This window comes from Ctenopharyngodon idella, chromosome 18 (genome assembly GCF_019924925.1).
Source record: "Ctenopharyngodon idella isolate HZGC_01 chromosome 18, HZGC01, whole genome shotgun sequence".
Lineage (NCBI taxonomy): Eukaryota > Metazoa > Chordata > Actinopteri > Cypriniformes > Xenocyprididae > Ctenopharyngodon > Ctenopharyngodon idella.
In genome coordinates, this window is record NC_067237.1 from 17,627,419 (window position 1) to 17,645,545 (window position 18,127).

Genomic DNA, 18,127 nt, shown 5'->3' on the forward strand with positions numbered 1-18,127 from the left:
TAGTACGGGAGCTGCGTGGAGTTCCGATCATATGCGAATGCGGAAATTTCGGATCCGATTTCAGCTTCGGATGCGTTGAAATATTTGAACTTCTGCGGCTAGACCGTATGCGACGGGCCGACCGGATATGATGTATTCTAATCAAAACTATGAGCGCGAAGTTAGAATTACCAATATTTTAACACTTTAACGTTATTCTGTAAACACTATTTCTGTAAAATGGCGGTTATTAATAATTATGTCAGAAAAAAAGATTTATAATTATAATTATTAAATCAGTTTTTACGTTACCTCTCTAAAATCTATGTTTTTATTTTAGATGTGTTGAGGGTCATTTGCTTTGTATGGATATATTCATACATGCATTAACGTTAAATTCATTAAAATCGTTCCGTTTGCCATGACCAATTTCAAAGTTCCGTGCGACTGCCGCTAGGGGGCGAAATACGACAGTCGGATGCGAATGTCGTGTGCAGTGGAAAGGCGGCTTAAGTAGGACACTCCGAACGCGACCTTCGAATGTGACCTTCTTTCACAGGAATTCGGAGGATGCATGAGGTGTATCCTTTGCTGCTGCAGATAGCCCACAATTCTTTGCGTCGCTGTTGACAACCGTCATTTATTGGAAAAATAAATAAAAAAATAAATGGCGGCGTCGGCAAATGTACATAGCCTACAAGCGATGTGTTTACATGTAAGTAGTTGTTTTAAACTTTGTTCTTCTTAATATCCTCCTCCTTTGCCTCTGTAACAGATATCTGTTGTACATAAGCCAGCTCCTCAAGCACTAACCAAAATAAAACAAGTAAATACATTTTCTTTTCAAATTACTTTACAAATTTATTAATAATTTTCATTCATTTGCTGAGAGCGCAATGAGCCTGCCGTGAACGCGTTGGCATAGCAACGATATACTTCCTGTTTCCTTTCCTGCCTGTGTGTCCTACGAAGGACGTTTCATTTAATTCTGGCTAAGGACACTCCATATACCGCATCCTTCACAGGATTCGTCCTCTTGAGGATGCAGCCTTCGAAATTAAATGAAATGAGACACAGCTAATGTCAGCCTCAGGGATGTGGAAATACTTCAAAATTAATGAGGACAACCCACACATTTCTAATTATTGGTGGTACTATGGTGGTTACAGCCGTTACAGTCACGACCGTCAATTCACTCTTCCCCTCATGAAATGAAATGAAACTAAACTAAAACTTCCAGTAGATGGCGGCAAATTATTGTCATAACGAGTGAGTCAAATAATCTGTTCAAAACGGCCGACAACCATAAGAAGCGTAATGTGTTTTCTGACCTCCAGAGGTCGCTGTTTCTCTGTTATCTTTACTCTCTGATCTCCAGCAGGAACTGACGTTTGTGTCTACGACTACATGAGCAAATTTTCCAGCTGGAGGAAAATGTCCAGCGTCAAAGATCCGAGAGTCTGAAGGTAGGAATCGTCATTTATTCACACAAATTCTTACTATGCCGTTAAGTTTAACCGTCAGCTCTGTTCTTCTGCCTACCGGAAGTATAGTGTGTTCTGTTTCTGTAAAGTATTTGTAGTGTTTGTTTTTCTTTTGCTTGTGTTTTCACTTTTGTTGGCGCGCCGAGTGCGCCGAAATTCCGAATCATTTGCACAAACATTGGGTAAAGTTTCTGAAATAACTTTCTGCGAGAGATCTCTTGTTTAAGCGTTTAGACATAGTCTTTTGAGATGTTTTACAATGTCGGGCAGTTCGTGGCAGGTTATTTACTATGCTGAGAGTACATATTTGATTAGAAATATCAATCTGTATTTATTGGCAATCTGGAGACTGTTGTTGTGATAACGTACTTTCTTTGATTAGATATTTTTTTTGTCGCGTATTTTGCATCCTTTATAAACTTTTGTTTAGTTTCTGGAATGTCTTTCAAACAGTATTTACGCTTTATTTATTACGATAAGATGGGGCTACACTTCTATTTGTGTTTATTTTCTATTTAGATCACTTACATTGAACAACATTTCATCTAATATACATAATAAAACCCTCTTGAGTTCAGAACAGGTTAATGAAAGTTGGTGATAAAGCTCAAGTATCTGCTGCACCTTTTTGCAACACTGGGTGAAGCCTATAACAATTTAACATTAATTCTAATATTTAGTAACTTATTCTCTCATCTGTATTTAAAGTTAAAATCTTGCTGACCAGTTTTTTATTTATATTTATCCCAGTGTTTTTTCTTATTTCAAAGAAGCTGAAATAGCACAGCTGATATTGTGTGTAATAATTATAACATTTGTATGTTTCTAATAAGTATGAAAGCTCTTTTGTAAGCCGCTTTGAGTCAGTATTGTTGTGGAAACTGACTGGAGAAGCAGGTTTTGTCTTGTTTTTTGCCTTTTACCAGGCATAACTAAAATAGGCTTGTATAAATGTGAGGATTTGGCACACATGGCCTGAAAATGGTGGCATTTAATCGTGTTGTTCCTGTAGTGTTGCGTCATTGTAGTTCTATGCATGAATCATGTGCTTTGGGTATGCTAGCTGAATATGCATATTGTAACAAATTTTTTCGGTCCTGCAATTGTTTTTCTGTCACTTAAACCGATTATATTATGTTTACTGAAAACAGGACAGATGTAATGACAGGTTTCACACATTATGAGTGCTGTATTGTCATCTATCATTCATTTACCCTTCTGAACTTTCTCACTGTCTTGGGAACTATCTGTCTTCTCTTGACTTGTTTTGCAAGTGCTTAGAAAAGCATTGAAACCAAACTCGGAGTCACTCTTTGTGTTCAGTGCATTTCTGAGTCTTAAAAGTGAGCCGATGTTCATAAACTGATGCATTTAAAAGCCAAATGCATTATCTAGTTATTCGTTTCTGTACTTTGAACAGCTGCATTGAAGCTTGATAAATCATTTTATTGTTAAGTACAAAAACATCTTTAGTTGACTTCCATTATGCTTTGAAAGGCTTTAAATCTGGGGGTTTTCAAATGCATAATTAAGTGATATTTGTCATTGTTAATACAGTGCAGTCAGTCATGCACCCTGAGTAGTGTGCGAACCATTCCCACAAACTTTTGGCTGCAACGATTTAACAACACGGAGAGCACAGAGTATGACACCTGCCTTTTTTTCTGGCGTGAAAAAGAGAAGACGCAGTAACTAGATATTGCACTCCATTGCCCGGTTTCACAGACAAGGTTTAACCCTAGTCCCAGACTAAAATGCATGTTTGAGCGGTCTTTACTGAAAGTAACTTTCAATGACATATCTTAAAATATATCAGTGCCATTGTTTTGTCTCAAGATGCACACCAGTAATGTTTTTTCTAAGGCACATTTTAAAAAGCTACTTAAATGTACTAATTTAATTAAAGCCTGATCCCGGCTTAATCTAAGCCCTGTCTGTGAAACTGAGCCACCGTGTTTTAACCATTTGACCTGTTATTGTGATCCTCCTAAATATTATGTTTTGAACCAGAAATTGTATCTGCAAGAACAACAAATTGCTTTTTGGGTTGTTAGTCAACAATGTTGGTTTAACAGAAGGATTTAGCACTATAGAATAGTCAGTCAAACACGTTCAAGTAGCACAAGCACAGCACTGAAAATCGATGGAAACGTAGCGCAGTGGAATGAAAAAAAAAAAAAAATCTGCTAAATATTGCTGAAGAACTACTTTGCTTGGCAGAAGAATTATTCATTTTCAGTAAATTATTGCATTTTTTGTTGCGATTGCACGTCAGTTAAATTCTTTATTAAAGAGGAACTATTATGCCCCTTGTGCAAGATGTAATGGAAGCCTCAGGTTTCCTCAGAATGTGTCTGTGAAGTTTCAGCACAAAAAAACCCACAGATCATTTATTATAGCTTGTCAAATTTGCCCCTATTTGGGTATAAGCAAATACACACAGTTTTTGTGTGTGTCCCTGTAAATTCAAATGAGCTGCTGCTCCCGGCCCACTTTCTAGAAGAGGGCGGAGCTTTAACAGCTCGTGCTTCGGTTGCTCAACAACAACAAAGCTGGAGAAACTCACGCAGCCAAAATGAGGATTGTCAGTAACGGTGTTCAGCCTTACATTGTTCAAACCGGAGTCGGACACTGATGCAGAGAGTCAGGAAGAAGTTACAACTTTTAGAATGCAATGTTGTAGTCCCTACCAGCTGTTTGTTGTAGTCCTTAAAAAGTGATTTCTGTTTGCATTGAATTTTGAGCATCGTCAAACAGCAACATAATCAAGGACCCCTTTAAAGTATTAAGTGCTATTGTTCGGCAACTGTAATCAGCTAAACTCTGCTTTGCATTGTGCATAATACCCCTAAATGACACATTCTTCCTTGTCCTTGACATGTTAGAGACATATATCTAGGTTTTTTCGTTACTCCATGTTTCATCATCACTGTCACACTTAAATAACATAAATCAGTTCTGCCCTGTTTTTGGGGGTTTTTGCACATAATCTGTGAAGCTGTAAATGAGGAGCTGAAACCCAGTTCTGTCTTGAGTTTGTACCTAATTGGTTCTGTTTCAATTGCAAGCTGGCATGTCTCGGGCCGGCAAAGCACAGGGAAATGTCTGGTATGTGCTTGTAACCGCCTGCCATTCACCCATTAAATCCAGAGTTTGACATGCCCTCACTGAGTGACCACGCACATGAACTGTATTTTCCCTGCTGACGTTTTGTGCATTTCGTAATCTAAAGATTTGTCATATCCGAAATATTGAGGATGCTTTTGTCAGTAATCCAAAACTTGAGATTGTTGAATCGTAATGTGAAAAATGTTCTATGGTCTGGGGCTTTATGCTTACATTTCTTTTTAGGAGCACTTGTGATCCTGATTTAAAAAATGTAGGAGCTTCTGATCAATAACAGAAATTAATAAGGCTCAGATGTGGCATGAATGCATTTAAATTCATAATAACAATGTTTTGAGATTAATGTTTAAAAATATAAAGTTTAGACTATAAATTATTAAAATAACTGAAATAATGCTTTTAAATTGAAACTGAAACATTTCACTGAATCATTCATTCAATCGGTTCGTTCAAAATGGCTGATTCATTCAGGAATGAAGCAAGTGACTTGGAAATCGCGTACTGTCTGAGTAGGTACTCACTTCCATTCATAAATCCTCTCTCGTGGCCTCATGGGATAGTAAAGTGTCCATCGTATGTACATTTCAGAATTTCGCCGGAAGTCGTAAGTCATTCAGGGACTTTTTGTCTACAGTTTTTCAAATACTATATATTCGGACTAGGGCTGGACCCGAATATTCAATTATTCGAATATTTGTTCGGTGGGTTGGTATTCAATTTTGGGATTCGAATATTCGTTTTGTTTTTTTTCTGCACACCTGGCATCCCCCTCGCAAAACCGTTCTCATTCGCACTAGAATGTTTACACTATAAAATCTGGCAAAGTACAATACTTTTTTTTATATACTCTTATATAGCCTAGCCGTTTTTAATAGGATATAAAGTTGAAGGAACCCAACCTTGTTTTTTAGAAAAATGTTAGGATACCTTATTAAAAGTATTGCTCTTAACAAACCTGTGTTTTATATCACTAGTGCAGCGTCCGTTCTCGAATCCCTGCCCACATGAGGTGTGCCACTTTTAGCTAGTTTATTTCACTGTTCTGTAGTTTATTAAAAGTTGATTAATTCTGAACGTTTTGCGTGTCCATATTGCGCCAAATGTGACACTGCACTCGCGTCAGTCCGCAGCAACACACCCACCACGTGTGAAGTCGATTGGATGAACGGTTCTCGACATAATCAAAATGCAAACAGACAGCCAGAGACAGAGATTCTTGCCGTAATGCGTTGTGTACGGAGAAAATAGGGATACGTTAGCTCATTTAGCTTGAGTTATTGATACCAGACAGACTTCATGGAGGCAACTGACATTTCACAACTGCCGCTTTATTCCCCATGAAACACGTGTAACTGTCCGTCGCAAATGTTATGCCGTCCACAGCGTTACTTAATAAAGTAAATAACTTTAAATGAGCAACATAAAAACAGAAATAACCCACATGCAGTGCTCGAGTCGCACATACAATGCAGACAGTTCAACCAGGAGCGTGCAGCTCTTAAAGGGGCCACACCATATATCTACTCGTTACACTGCCTTTATTAGAGAGAAGAATATGTTCAGCCCCCTCCCTCCGAAGCTTCGAATATTCGGTGTTGATTACTACCAAAGCTTTGAAGCTCAAAAAATGGTATTCGGACCAGCCCTAATTCGGACATACTACTCTGTTGGCGTACAGTTTTTCGCATGCTATGTAGTAGGGAAGTATTCGATTTCGAACGCAGCTACTGTCTTTATGAATGGGTCATTGAATCATTGACTCACCCGATTCGTTCAAAAACAACAAATGTCTGTGATTGGCTACATTGCTCAACGCTGCAAAACATGTTGTAAATAGAAACCTTTGACACTCTCCAGAACGCAAACACAAATACGCACTGAATCATTTGCCAAATCTATTTTGCTAATATGCTATTATTAGCTTCAACTGAGGGTGCACCATCTAGCACCCCCGTAGAACCGGTCCTGATGGGGTCTGGGGTAAATATATTTTTCAGTCACACTGTAGAGCCCTGTGGTCCTGTCGTGTGACAGACTTGTGCATCTTTTTTCAAGCTTCAGTTGCTGCAGAGTCAATTCCCTTTTTCCTAGTGTAAGGTGCATTGATGTCCTAAGTACCTGACATTGAAATGTAATATTCTCTCAATTTTTTTTTTCTCCCATAGGCACCTGTTGTAAAGTTCCCATCAGAACCCAATGGTCTCCTCATGTACATAGCAAGGCGAAGCTGACACCATGGCCCACATATCTAGTGGCAATGGGTTTAAGTTTGACAGGCCAGCCTCTCCGGGGGTGGTCCGGCCCAAAGGGATTGTGGGAAAGGAGGAGGCTTTACGCATGGAGGTAGAGGCCTTGGATAAAATTAAGCGTGAGAAAGGGCACACACTCCCAGTCACAGCGTCTTCTGTTAATCCCCTTCCCAAACCGATGGCGCAAACATCCACTAGCCGACAAGAGAAAGACCTCATTGTGTTCTGTGAATCAGAAACGCAGAAGAAAGAACAAAAAGACAAATTTGAGGACATCGATTTGGAGAAGCTGACCAAGGAGGAGCTGGAAAAGCTGCTTCTGGATGACAGTTTTGGTGCGAACAAAATGACAAGACCTTCCTCTTTGCTAGGTTGCAATCTCAGTGCGTCGTTTCCTGGAGGACATGCGTTCAGCCCTTCTTCATTTCACTGGACACCCACCCCAACACATGCACAGACTCCCATTTTCCCCTCTGCTCCTTTCATGAAGCCTCCATGCTCTTTCCAGAATGGCTTTAGTCCAGCTATGTCTCCCTTTATTAGTCTGTCAGCCCAACCGACCCCCTTCCTCTCCTTTACACCCATACAACCACCCGCTGCTCTGGCATACTCTCAGCCTGCCGTCACCCCAGAGATGGCCAAGCTGTTCGACAAAATTGCCAGCACTTCGGAATACTTGAAGAACGGCAGGTCCTCCAGCATGGAAACGGAATTGGCAAGCGCCAAGTCCTTGGAGCCAATGCCTCAGCCCTCAGAACCTCCCAACATCAGCCGATTTGAGTGGCTGGACCTGGACCCACTCAACAAGCACAAGGAGGTTGAGGCCGAGAAGACACCCACTGTTTCAAGTTGTCCTTTCTTAGAGGAGTCTGGGAATGCTAAAGACCCATGGGATGCGGTTCTTCAGGATGAGCCTGAAGTTGTGGATAATGGCAGTTCCTCGGCGCAGGTGAATAGCAAGGCGACTTTGGCAACCCAACCGAGAAGAGCATCAACAGGGGCGGCCGTAACAAGAAGCCAATCCATCAATATACCTGCAACCTCAACGAATCACAACTCAGGCAAACAGGTAGGAGAAACTTCCTTTCTGCTGACCCAAAACATGTTGGCAGCACTGTTTGTTTAGAAATGATTACCACTTCCTCTTCTGCAGAGTTAAGGAGGAAGTAGAAATGATCCCAGCCAGGTATCCTCAAATTCGAACCAGTTGTGTTTAATGCACATATCGTGAACAACTTAGTGTATATACTGTTTCTCAATGTAATCAACAATACATGTTTTCATAATCAACTGTGTTGTGGTTGATGTGTTGCAACAAGATGTGAGTGCAGCGGTCAAAGATATTCATCTAGCTCATGTTTACACAGAAGAACAATGGAAAATAAATACAGTGAAATGTAAAAACCTGTTCTGTGTGAACTGCCCCTATGGCTGTAGCTGTCACGCTTTAAAGGGGATACATTTAAAATCTTTTAAGGGTTTTACCAGTCAAACAGCTAAAGCACAGCATGCTAATTAAAAGGGTCATGAATTGAGAAATCAACTTTTCCTTGAGCTTTTGATATATATAAGAGGTCATCGTTCTTTAAGAATATCCTGTAAGTTTCAGAATTGAAAACTTCCTTGTTAGTCCAAAAAAAGCTTTTATTGACACCAGGCCCAGCGAACGACTCATCCCGGAATGTGCCTATCTATGATAGATAGGTGAAACACCGCCTCTGCAGAAGAAATCAACGCCTACTTCATCATTGCAACGTTAGCCCCGCCCACTGGCGTGTTAGTGAGATGACGAGGAGAGAAGAGTGATACTGGACTAAAAATATCATTGCCTTTCAAATTTTCCTAATGCTAGGAATATGGTTATTTATTTTCAACAATGTGAATGTGAATTTCACTGTGGATTCTTTGGTAAATCAATCACATTTCGGCGCAGGCTTTGCAAACAGACTTTTATGACAAGGACTCGACAGTAATGCGACAACGTAAGTAACTGCGTTAATGATTGATGTACTGTCAGATGTTCTTTGTGTCGGTAAACTACAACAAACTAGTGATTAAACGCTCAACTTCACTGTACATACTAAATTATATATAGAAAGCGATCAAAGAACGCTCCCTTTACAATCGCTGGAGCTGTCAATCAAACAGCGAGTTTATCAGTGACTGAGTTCTAGAGTCGCGCCAAAACTCCCGTTTTATTCAATGAATCTCTTAGTTACATCACGTTTGCACTGGTAGTTATTATGAAAGCATGCGTTAGTGTGCGGAAATTGAGTTGCAATGACGAGTGCATTCATGCACTTAACAACATGTCTGTGATTGGCTACAATGTTCATCACTGCAACATTTCATGACTTGATCTAAATATAATGCCATAGATTTAAGTGTAATGCTATAATCAACACTTTTCACGATTAGTTAACCTTGAGAGCTGTAATAGTAAAAATGTGCTAAAAGATTTTGAGAGAGTAATACTTGCTATTTCATATGCAAAGATGTTAGCCAATCACAGCAGTGGGTGTTTACACTGAAGTCTCACAGCAGACACGCCCCTTAAAACAGAGCATTCAAATAAGAGGGTGAAAATCAGGGAAGGAAAAATGCCTTTTATTTCTAAAGTATGTAAAAAGCATACTAACATTATAAGTGCACCCCAGAAAACATTATAAAACAAAACAACGCAGCTCATGACCCCTTTAAATTGCTAAAAATATCAAAACAAAGAAAACATACTAATTGACAAGTTAGATGGTTAGTTGAGCATCGTGATCCACCCAGAATCGACAATAGTATTTTATAAGCGTCTCTTATGTTAGCATGAATGCTAGAAAGCAGCAGTGCTCTGTGATGTGACAGGATGTAGCAGTTAAAAATGTGTACGCATGGTTTTCTAATTATTATACCGTGCCAGTGTGGTGAATGTTTTTGCAACATTTTTAGCTTTGGGTGATTTGCATGTTTTGTTTTGGTCTTGTTCCTCATGATTGGTTTCTTATCAAATTCTAGTTCAGCTGGTGCTTGGTCTCTTTCAATTTATCACGGTTTTATCTAAATTTTTCACTTTATCTTTGGTGTTTCCTTAGAAATGTTGTCACTGATTGCCAAAATAAAGAATGACTTCCTGAGAGGAATGTGCATTGAGTGAGACTTTGATTCCTTATGGGGAGGGTGTGTAAATGTGTGCTTTTCCCCCAGAAATCCCACTTTCCGTTTCATTATGTTTGTTTCTGACTAGGACAATTGGCTGTTATCACACATTTCCCACAGAACTTGTAGAATTCGTGCCCATAACTTCTACAACAGGATCAGCTTTGCTTAAGGATAAAAATAAAGGGGTCAGTCAGAGGGTTCAGTCTTTTCACTTCCTCTTTTCAAGTATTTGGAATGAATATTGTTACATTTCTGAAGCACTCATCAGGTCTAGTTCATCACTACGCACTATGCTGTCCTAGTATTCTGGAGTAAATCGGTTGTGGTCTTTGTGTAGTGAGGACTGCTGCTGGTCTCATTAGCACAGACAAGCCCCAGCTAGCTGTCTTTGCCCCATGGGTTCTTCCCTGACATGCCTGCAGCGGGGACACGCAGTTCCCTGTTTCCATGGTAGCCCTCTTTCGGAGTGTGTGCGAAAGAGCGGCGAAACTAATCTGAGCTTTGGCTTTGGTGTACAGTTACTCTGCTTCACCGCACACAAAACCAGATACTCTTATCACAAGCCCTGGATATTTCAGCCCTTATCAGCACACATCCCAAAAGACCTGTTTGTTGTTGTGTGTATTAACAGGCTTGGTGTAAGTGTAAGTTCACTGTTGCCATTACTTCATGCTTGTGGTTTGGGTTACAACACATTATCAAAAGTAGTTTCTATTTTGAGTGTGGTTGAAAGTATTTGGGATTAGTTTGGGATTAGTAAAGCGAATTGTTTTTAGCATATTTTTATGCTACAGCATTTATAAAGGCAAACCAGATTAAACTATCTAGATGCATTATCTACCGGTGTAAACAAATTAAGTACTGGTGCCAAAGGTTTGTGATATTGAGTTGGTCTGATTCACTGGTCATACCAATGCAAGTTAAATGTCAAAATGAATATGCTATTTAATGTACTCCTTCAGTTAAATGTTAATATAAATATTAACACAAAATAAAAAAATAGCATGGAGACTTCACATAAAAAATACAAAAGGAATAAAATACAAAAATAATTAAATATTTATATCATTAATAAAATATGCCATTTAAAGGCCCGTTCACACCAAGAATGTTAATTATAAAGATAACGATAAAGATATAAATATAAAATCATTCTAAATATAAAAGAATAGCACTGTCCACACCACAGCTATAACGTTAACGATATAGAGAAACAATATCATTGGGATCACTTTTAGAACGATTTTTTTTCCAGCTGTTGAGCGATAAAACACTGACAGCCAATCAGAATCCGTTCTAATTTAAAGGGTTGCGCATTTAAAATGGCAGACAACATTGTAGAGAAGTTAATCGCCAAGGTCCAGAAAAAGCCACCACTGTTTGACAAGTCAAACCCCCTTTTCAAGAATATTTTAAAGAAAATGGATATATGGAAAACAATCGGTCATACCCTCGGAATAAATGAGCAAACAGTGTAACGTAAAATTACCTCAGGTATCCAGCGCTAGTTTCGACAACATTGTCTTGCTTTGTTTTAAAGTTGCAATGAAAAAAGACTAGATGTTGTTTTTATTCCACTATATTGACTTCGACAGCTAAATTCACTGTTACATTAGATCGATTACACTAGCTATTCACTCGAAACATAGCATGCTGAGGACATCTACTGGTTAAAGCCATGTAAATGCAACAAGAACAGCAAAAACATGTTGTACACACTTTGAAACCGCAGCACGTGAGCTTAAAATAAACAGTCCGTTATTGTTCGTTGGTGTGGACGCAAATATAGTTATCGTTCTTGGTCTGAACGGGGCTTAAGAGTTTGGGGTCGGTAAGATTGTTTGAAATATTTTTGAAAGAAGTCTCTTATGCCTGACAAGACTACAAGTAATTTTGTGAAATATAACTTATAACTTAAAATACTTTTTTATTTTTTTTATTTTTTTTTTTATTACAATTGTAATACATTTAAAATTGTAATTTATTTCTGTGATGGCAAAGCTTTCAGGAGTATTCATGAAACATTTCTTATTATCATCAATGCTATAATAAAAATGTTTGTGCTTCTTAAAATTTTGATACATTCTTACCATGATACATTTTTTCAGGACTCTTTGTTGAATAGAAGGTCTAGTTCAAAAGAACTGCACTTTTTTGAAATAGAAATGTTTTGTAACATTTCTTTACAGTCACTTTTGATCAATTTAATGCATCTTTGCTGATAAAAGTATTAATTTCTTTCAAAAAGAGAAGTCTTACTGACCACAATCTTTTAAACAGTAGTGTAAACAAATAATACTGATATTATACATTAATACTGGCATTTCTGTTTGTGTATTGTAGGACCTATTGCACAGATCCAATACTTTTGACCTGTTTGACAGGCATTATGTGTGCTAAATATGCCTGTGAGCGTTCAGAAGCAGCCACATGTAGGTCAGACATCACTCAAGCACCGATATTGTAGATAGACTGGTATCATTTGGTACTTTGACATCCCTAATGTATCACATCAGTCACTTAGCATCTTAGCCAACAAAGTAGCTCTTGTATTCGGACAATGAAGTGTTCTTAGTTAACACTGCAACCATGTAGTTTTTGTTTTTGTATCGTATGTGTTTGTAAATGTGTTCTGAACATCCCATCCCTGTGAACCTCTCACTGTCCGCTTATCTGACATGCAAAAATTAAGTTTGTTTAATGTAACAGTGAATAATTAGATATATAAACAAATCTCTTAGTCACTGTTTACCATCAAGTACTCTGTGGACAGTGGAATGTTAAATCATCTGACGGAAGTACAGTCATATTTATTTAGAGGAAGTATAATCAGGTCAGTCGGAGAGCGAAGTTCCACTTAATGCGTATCACCATTCTTAGCAGCAATAATGGAGAGGAAGTTGCTATTGCTGTGAATTCTATTACGCACACAAACTTTTTTATTTTACTTAGAATCCAACCAAATACTAAGCTCATGCAAGCCAACTTCCTCCATCCTCTCATTCCTGAGTGTTTTTTTTTTTTTTTTTTTATTGTTTCTCGGCACTTCCCTCGTAAACGTTTAACCTGAGGAAAAGGTTACTTTAGAATTGGGAGAGATTGCATATAGGGCAGCCAGAACTGTAAAAGTGTAGCTCTAAGCAAAAGCGGATGAATAATTTGTGAATGTGTGTCACATGGCATCTAATTTTTCTCTAAGGTTAGGCCTATGGCTCTGGCCTAGTAAAAAGCTAAAGTCACCATCATCTCATCTGATGCATGCTTGTATGTCTTACCTGCAATAAAACACATGATCTGCTCTTTTTGTCCACATTGACACACTCTTTATTGTTTATAACTTTAATTTTATTTATGGTGAATGTGTCAGAGGCAGATCTTCTCATCAGAGACCATGATAAGAAAATATCACAAAAATACCTAATCTACCCATACTCATGATACTATTGAGATTGTATTGTAAAACAAATCTTCCTATTTAATTTCCTAGCATGCGAGCCATTATTGAACTGAAAGTACCTTTTATTCCTCGTATTTCCATGTTGATGTGCCTTTTTGACCTATTTCCTTCCTAGAGGAAGTCTTTTTTTTAACATTCCAGACATTCTTCACATTCTCAGTATCCTCTCACCAAACAGAGAGACTGTCTTGTTCCACATTTGAACTGGGATGTTAATGTCATCAATCACTAGTATTTGATACCATTGTACATTCTACAGACTGTTTACAAAACATATTTAACAAATGATTTCCTATGTTAAGGGCACCATCAGTGAAAGTCAAAGTACATAGGACAGTTGGCTGAATGTCTGCTCATCAGTATAACCATGGCATCATGTCTGTTTTTTTACAGGTCAGTAAGGGAAGTGCAAATGTGCTCTCAAAGTACTCTGTCTTACAGCAAAAGGAAGCCCAGAATCTAGAAGTCGTAGCATTCTGTGAAGACATTTCAAAGTGAGTTATGATTTTTTTGTTTAAGGCATATTTTGTTGATTTGCCTGTTGAAGGGGATAACTTCAGCAAAAAGCAAGTCCTGCTACTACAGCTGTGTTGTTAATCTGATATCAGAAGGTCCCAGGATACCTGAATCAGCACTGTAATTATAGATTCTATAGGGGAAGCAAGGCTAATATTGCCTTGAGGTACTAATTGGGGAAATGCCTAAAAACCTCATTGTTTTCAACAAGCTGCCCATCAAAGCTAAAATTAGAGAAGTAAAATGCAGGAAGTCTACAGCTGTATGTTGGCCATGTAACAATGAAATCTAATGCCATGTTTCCTAATTATATCACACAAAGAGAGCATGTACAAATGATTAACAAAGGACCTAAGACCGAACCTTGAGGTACACCAGTTTTACCTGTGTTATGTCTTCATTTACACAAAGTGTTGTCCTTCCTTTTTGCAGACTGAGGTCAAAGTTCCCACATAACGACCTGTCTTCCAATCCTGGCTATGTTCTCAGCCCTGTGATCACTCAGAGGGATGCAGGAGGAGACAATGGGGGCAGTGTGAAAGTATCCATTGAGATTTCTGATTCTCAACAGCCTGTAACTTTCACTTGTGATGGTAAGCGTTTCTGTGACTTTAGCCATTACAAAATAAGCTTTTGACAGAGGATAACTTGCTTTTATATGAAAATTGTTATGCTAACAGTTAAGGCAATAAAAGGGCTAGGTTACCCAAAAATGAAAATTCGAAATCCACAGAAGAAAGTCATGGTTTGGAACATCATGAGGGTAATTAAATTATGACTTGATTTTAATTAATTTAAACTAATAATGTGAACTCTTGATGAATCACAATAAAAATGAATGACAATAGTAAGTTTCTATGAATGTCTGCTATAAAGGAAACTGACAAATGAAGAAGTCATGACAAAGCGCCAGAGAGCATTTTTTGGCTGCTGCGACACATTCTCTTTTTACATAACTGTCATGGTGCGTCTGCTCAACAGATTGATACTTCAACCAGGGTTCCTGTGTTTTTCATTTTTGTGCTTGCATGTCATTAGCTGAGGTTTTACTGGGTAACCTGTCTGTGGTCCAAGCACAGAAAGTCCTTCTCATTGAGCTGTAGTGGCCTTGGCTTAGTTCCCTGTGAAGCGGCTGTGTTCTGAAGACTGCCGGGCCTCGTTTTTTTGTGCAGAGTCTCTGGCCACCTCACTCCTGGCAGGAAATCAAGACTGGCCTTTTGTGTTGAAGAATTTTTCTGTGTTGTTACTGCCTAAGCCCCATAGCTCTTTTTGTCCTGGATAAATCTAGCATAGACTGTGGTCTTAGAAAGGGAAAAGGGGACACAGTGTCTATCGGAACCTGAAGTTGCCACACAGACAGTTAATGTTTGAGGAGTGGCTTGGTTATAAGTGCCTGGATGCTGATATTGATGCTAGCTTCTCCTCAAGTTCACACTGTTCTTGCTTGTTTTCCCTCTTAAACTTCTGACCCAGTTTGTTGTGTTAGATCAAGAGATTTCAAATTTTACTGAAAGCTGAGTTTGTAACAATATTCCTTCATTCTATGAAAAGAGGGGGAAAAAAGGGGTCACGTTTTTACTTTCCTAATCCAAATAGAGAAGTACCATACAGCTGAATGATGGACATACCATCTCTTGGCATGTCAAGGCTGACTATCTGAAACTTCAAAGAGGATAAAGAGGTTTTTGAGGTTTTCCTTGGTTTGTTTAAGTGGAGGAAAATGCTTAGCTATGTGTAAGGTTTGTAAAGTTAGCAATTCCAGACATTCTTGGCATAAAAGACAGGGCAAATGAAACTGAGAAGGCTACTAGGGTTTGAACGTGTGGAATATGAAGGCTTTTTCAGGATAAATTCAGATTAAATGTCTCAGTTTTCTGATCCCTTGATCAGACCTGCTCCCCTCTCCTCTTCAAATGTAGGTACATACCATTTGACAAAGCTTTTAAGTAGAAAAGTTTAGTTTTATTTACAAATTTTGCAGTATTTGCTTCAGGATTGTACGTATATGGATTTACTCGGTTCTACTCTAGCCTTTCTGCCTCTCAGGTTTTTTCCATGGCTTCCTTATGGCTGTAGAGTTCCCTCCACTTTAGACCAACCACAGTCTCCTGACATTCCAGCACCATGTGTTGCTGTAGTATAAGACGATGGCAGAGGAAAAATTTTACTGGCATCCCACAGCCCTTGAAAGCAACCCCAAATCCACCACCAATTAGGCATGACCATCAGACCTTTAGGCTTGAAAAACAGGGCAGACACGAAGAGTCCAGGCCAGGCAAGGCTGACTTACTGTAATCCAGCCCTAGGCTTGGAGCTTGAAGAGAAGATCATTCCAAGGAGGGGTGTGGGGCCTGTTATTGCTGCAGCCTGGGGTGACCATGAACAATATGTTGGGTGTCAGATGTTTGCTCTGATCTAGTGGAACTTTTTATGCCAAATCCATTTCGCACCAATCTGTTATAGTGCTTTTCCATCTAAATGAACCTGAAGAGGTTCACATGTAGTTCATGGATCCTGTTCCAAATGGCACCCACAGCCCTTGCTGTCAAGTCAAGTCACCTTTATTTATATAGCGCTTTTTACAATGTAGATTGTGTCAAAGCAGCTTTACATTGATAACTGGTACATTATTTGGCTGCACAGCAGCTCTTAAAAGAATAGTGTTAATGCAGGCAGATCAAAGCACTGTTGAATATCAAATGTCAAGTCAAATGTCAAGTGTCCCCAACTAAGCAAGCCAAAGGCGACAGCGGCAAGGAACCCAAACTCCATCAGGTGACATCAGGTGGCAGACAAGTGGCAAATAGGTGTTTAAATGGAGAAAAAAACCTTGGGAGAAACCAGGCTTAGTCAGGGGGCCAGTTCTCCTCTGGCCAACAGTGCTTTGTTACGATTCAGGTAGCTATCATAAGTCCGACAGGATCGCAACATTCAAAGTATTTATTCCAGTTCCATCCAATTGAGGATCGTATTCATCACGGTATTCATCACGGCTGTCCACAGTCAACACTGCATGAACTGCTGGGTAAGAGTCTGCTGTGAAGTCCACAACAGTGCAAGCTTGTAAAATGACATGGCCAATATGATGCATCCTTTTGCTATTTTTGTGCAATACCTAGCAGATGACACCTGTAGGATGGTTCTCAATGTATTTAAAGGGGTCCTTGATTATGATTTCACTTTTTTTAACTTTAGTTAGTGTGTAATGTTGCTGTTTGAGCATAAACAACATCTGCATAGTTACGACACTCAAAGTTCAATGCAAAGGGAGATATTTTCTTTTACAGAAATCACTTTTTAAGGACTACAACAAACAGCTGGTAGAGACTACAACAAGCTTCTTCCTGGGTTGGTGACATCACAAACCCCAAAATTTACATAAACCCTGCCTCCAGGAGCACACAACAAAGGGGGTGAGGCCATGTTGTGCTGCTTTACAAAAGAGGAAGAGTTGTTGTAGTAGAGTGTTGTTGCCATGCCGTCATTTTAGGTCGGACTGCTTCACAAACGAGGGTCAATTCAATACTGGTTTTGCAAAAAAGATTAACATGATGGCACATGCTAGTCGATGAGTTGAATCAACTCCACAGCAACTACGTAAATTTATCCACTAACCATTCAGAAACATCCAGTTTCATTCTAAAAGTTGTAACTTCTTCCTGAGTCTCTCCATCAGTGTCCGACTCCGGTTTGAACAATGTAAGGCTGAACACCGTTACTGACAATCCTCATTTTGGCTGCGTGAGATTCTCCAGCTTTGTTGCTGTTGAGCAACTGAAGTGAGCTGTTAAAGCTCCGCCCTCTTCTGGAAAGCGGCCGAGAGCAGCAGCTCATTTGCATTTAAAGGGACACACACAAAAACGGCACGTTTTTGCTCACACCCAAATAGGGCCAAATTTAGCAAGCTATAATAAATGATCTGTGGGGTATTTTGAGCTGAAACTTTCAGGCACATTCTGGCGACACCAGAGACTTATATTACATCTTGTGAAAAGGGGCAAGGTCCTCTTTAAATGGACGGTGTACCCAAAAATGACAATTCTGTCATTGTTTATGCACCCTCATTTTTTTTCCGAACCTGTATGACTTTCTTCCGTGCAACATGAAAGATATTTTGAAGAATGTTTTGTCCATACATACAATGAAAGTTAGTAGACACCACTGAC

General features: G+C 39.1%; 1 protein-coding gene across 1 annotated transcript in view; it reads left to right on the forward strand.

Moving 5' to 3' along the window:
- The first annotated feature begins 1,325 nt into the window (after positions 1-1,325).
- Positions 1,326-18,127, forward strand: part of pik3c2a (phosphatidylinositol-4-phosphate 3-kinase, catalytic subunit type 2 alpha) — a 41,503-nt gene continuing 24,701 nt past the window's right edge. The window contains exons 1-4 of the mRNA XM_051869913.1: positions 1,326-1,445; positions 6,755-7,907; positions 13,839-13,939; positions 14,394-14,554. Of these exons, the coding sequence (XP_051725873.1) occupies positions 6,825-7,907; positions 13,839-13,939; positions 14,394-14,554 (1,345 nt within the window). The 5' untranslated portion in view covers positions 1,326-1,445; positions 6,755-6,824. The remainder of the gene's footprint in view (positions 1,446-6,754; positions 7,908-13,838; positions 13,940-14,393; positions 14,555-18,127) is intronic.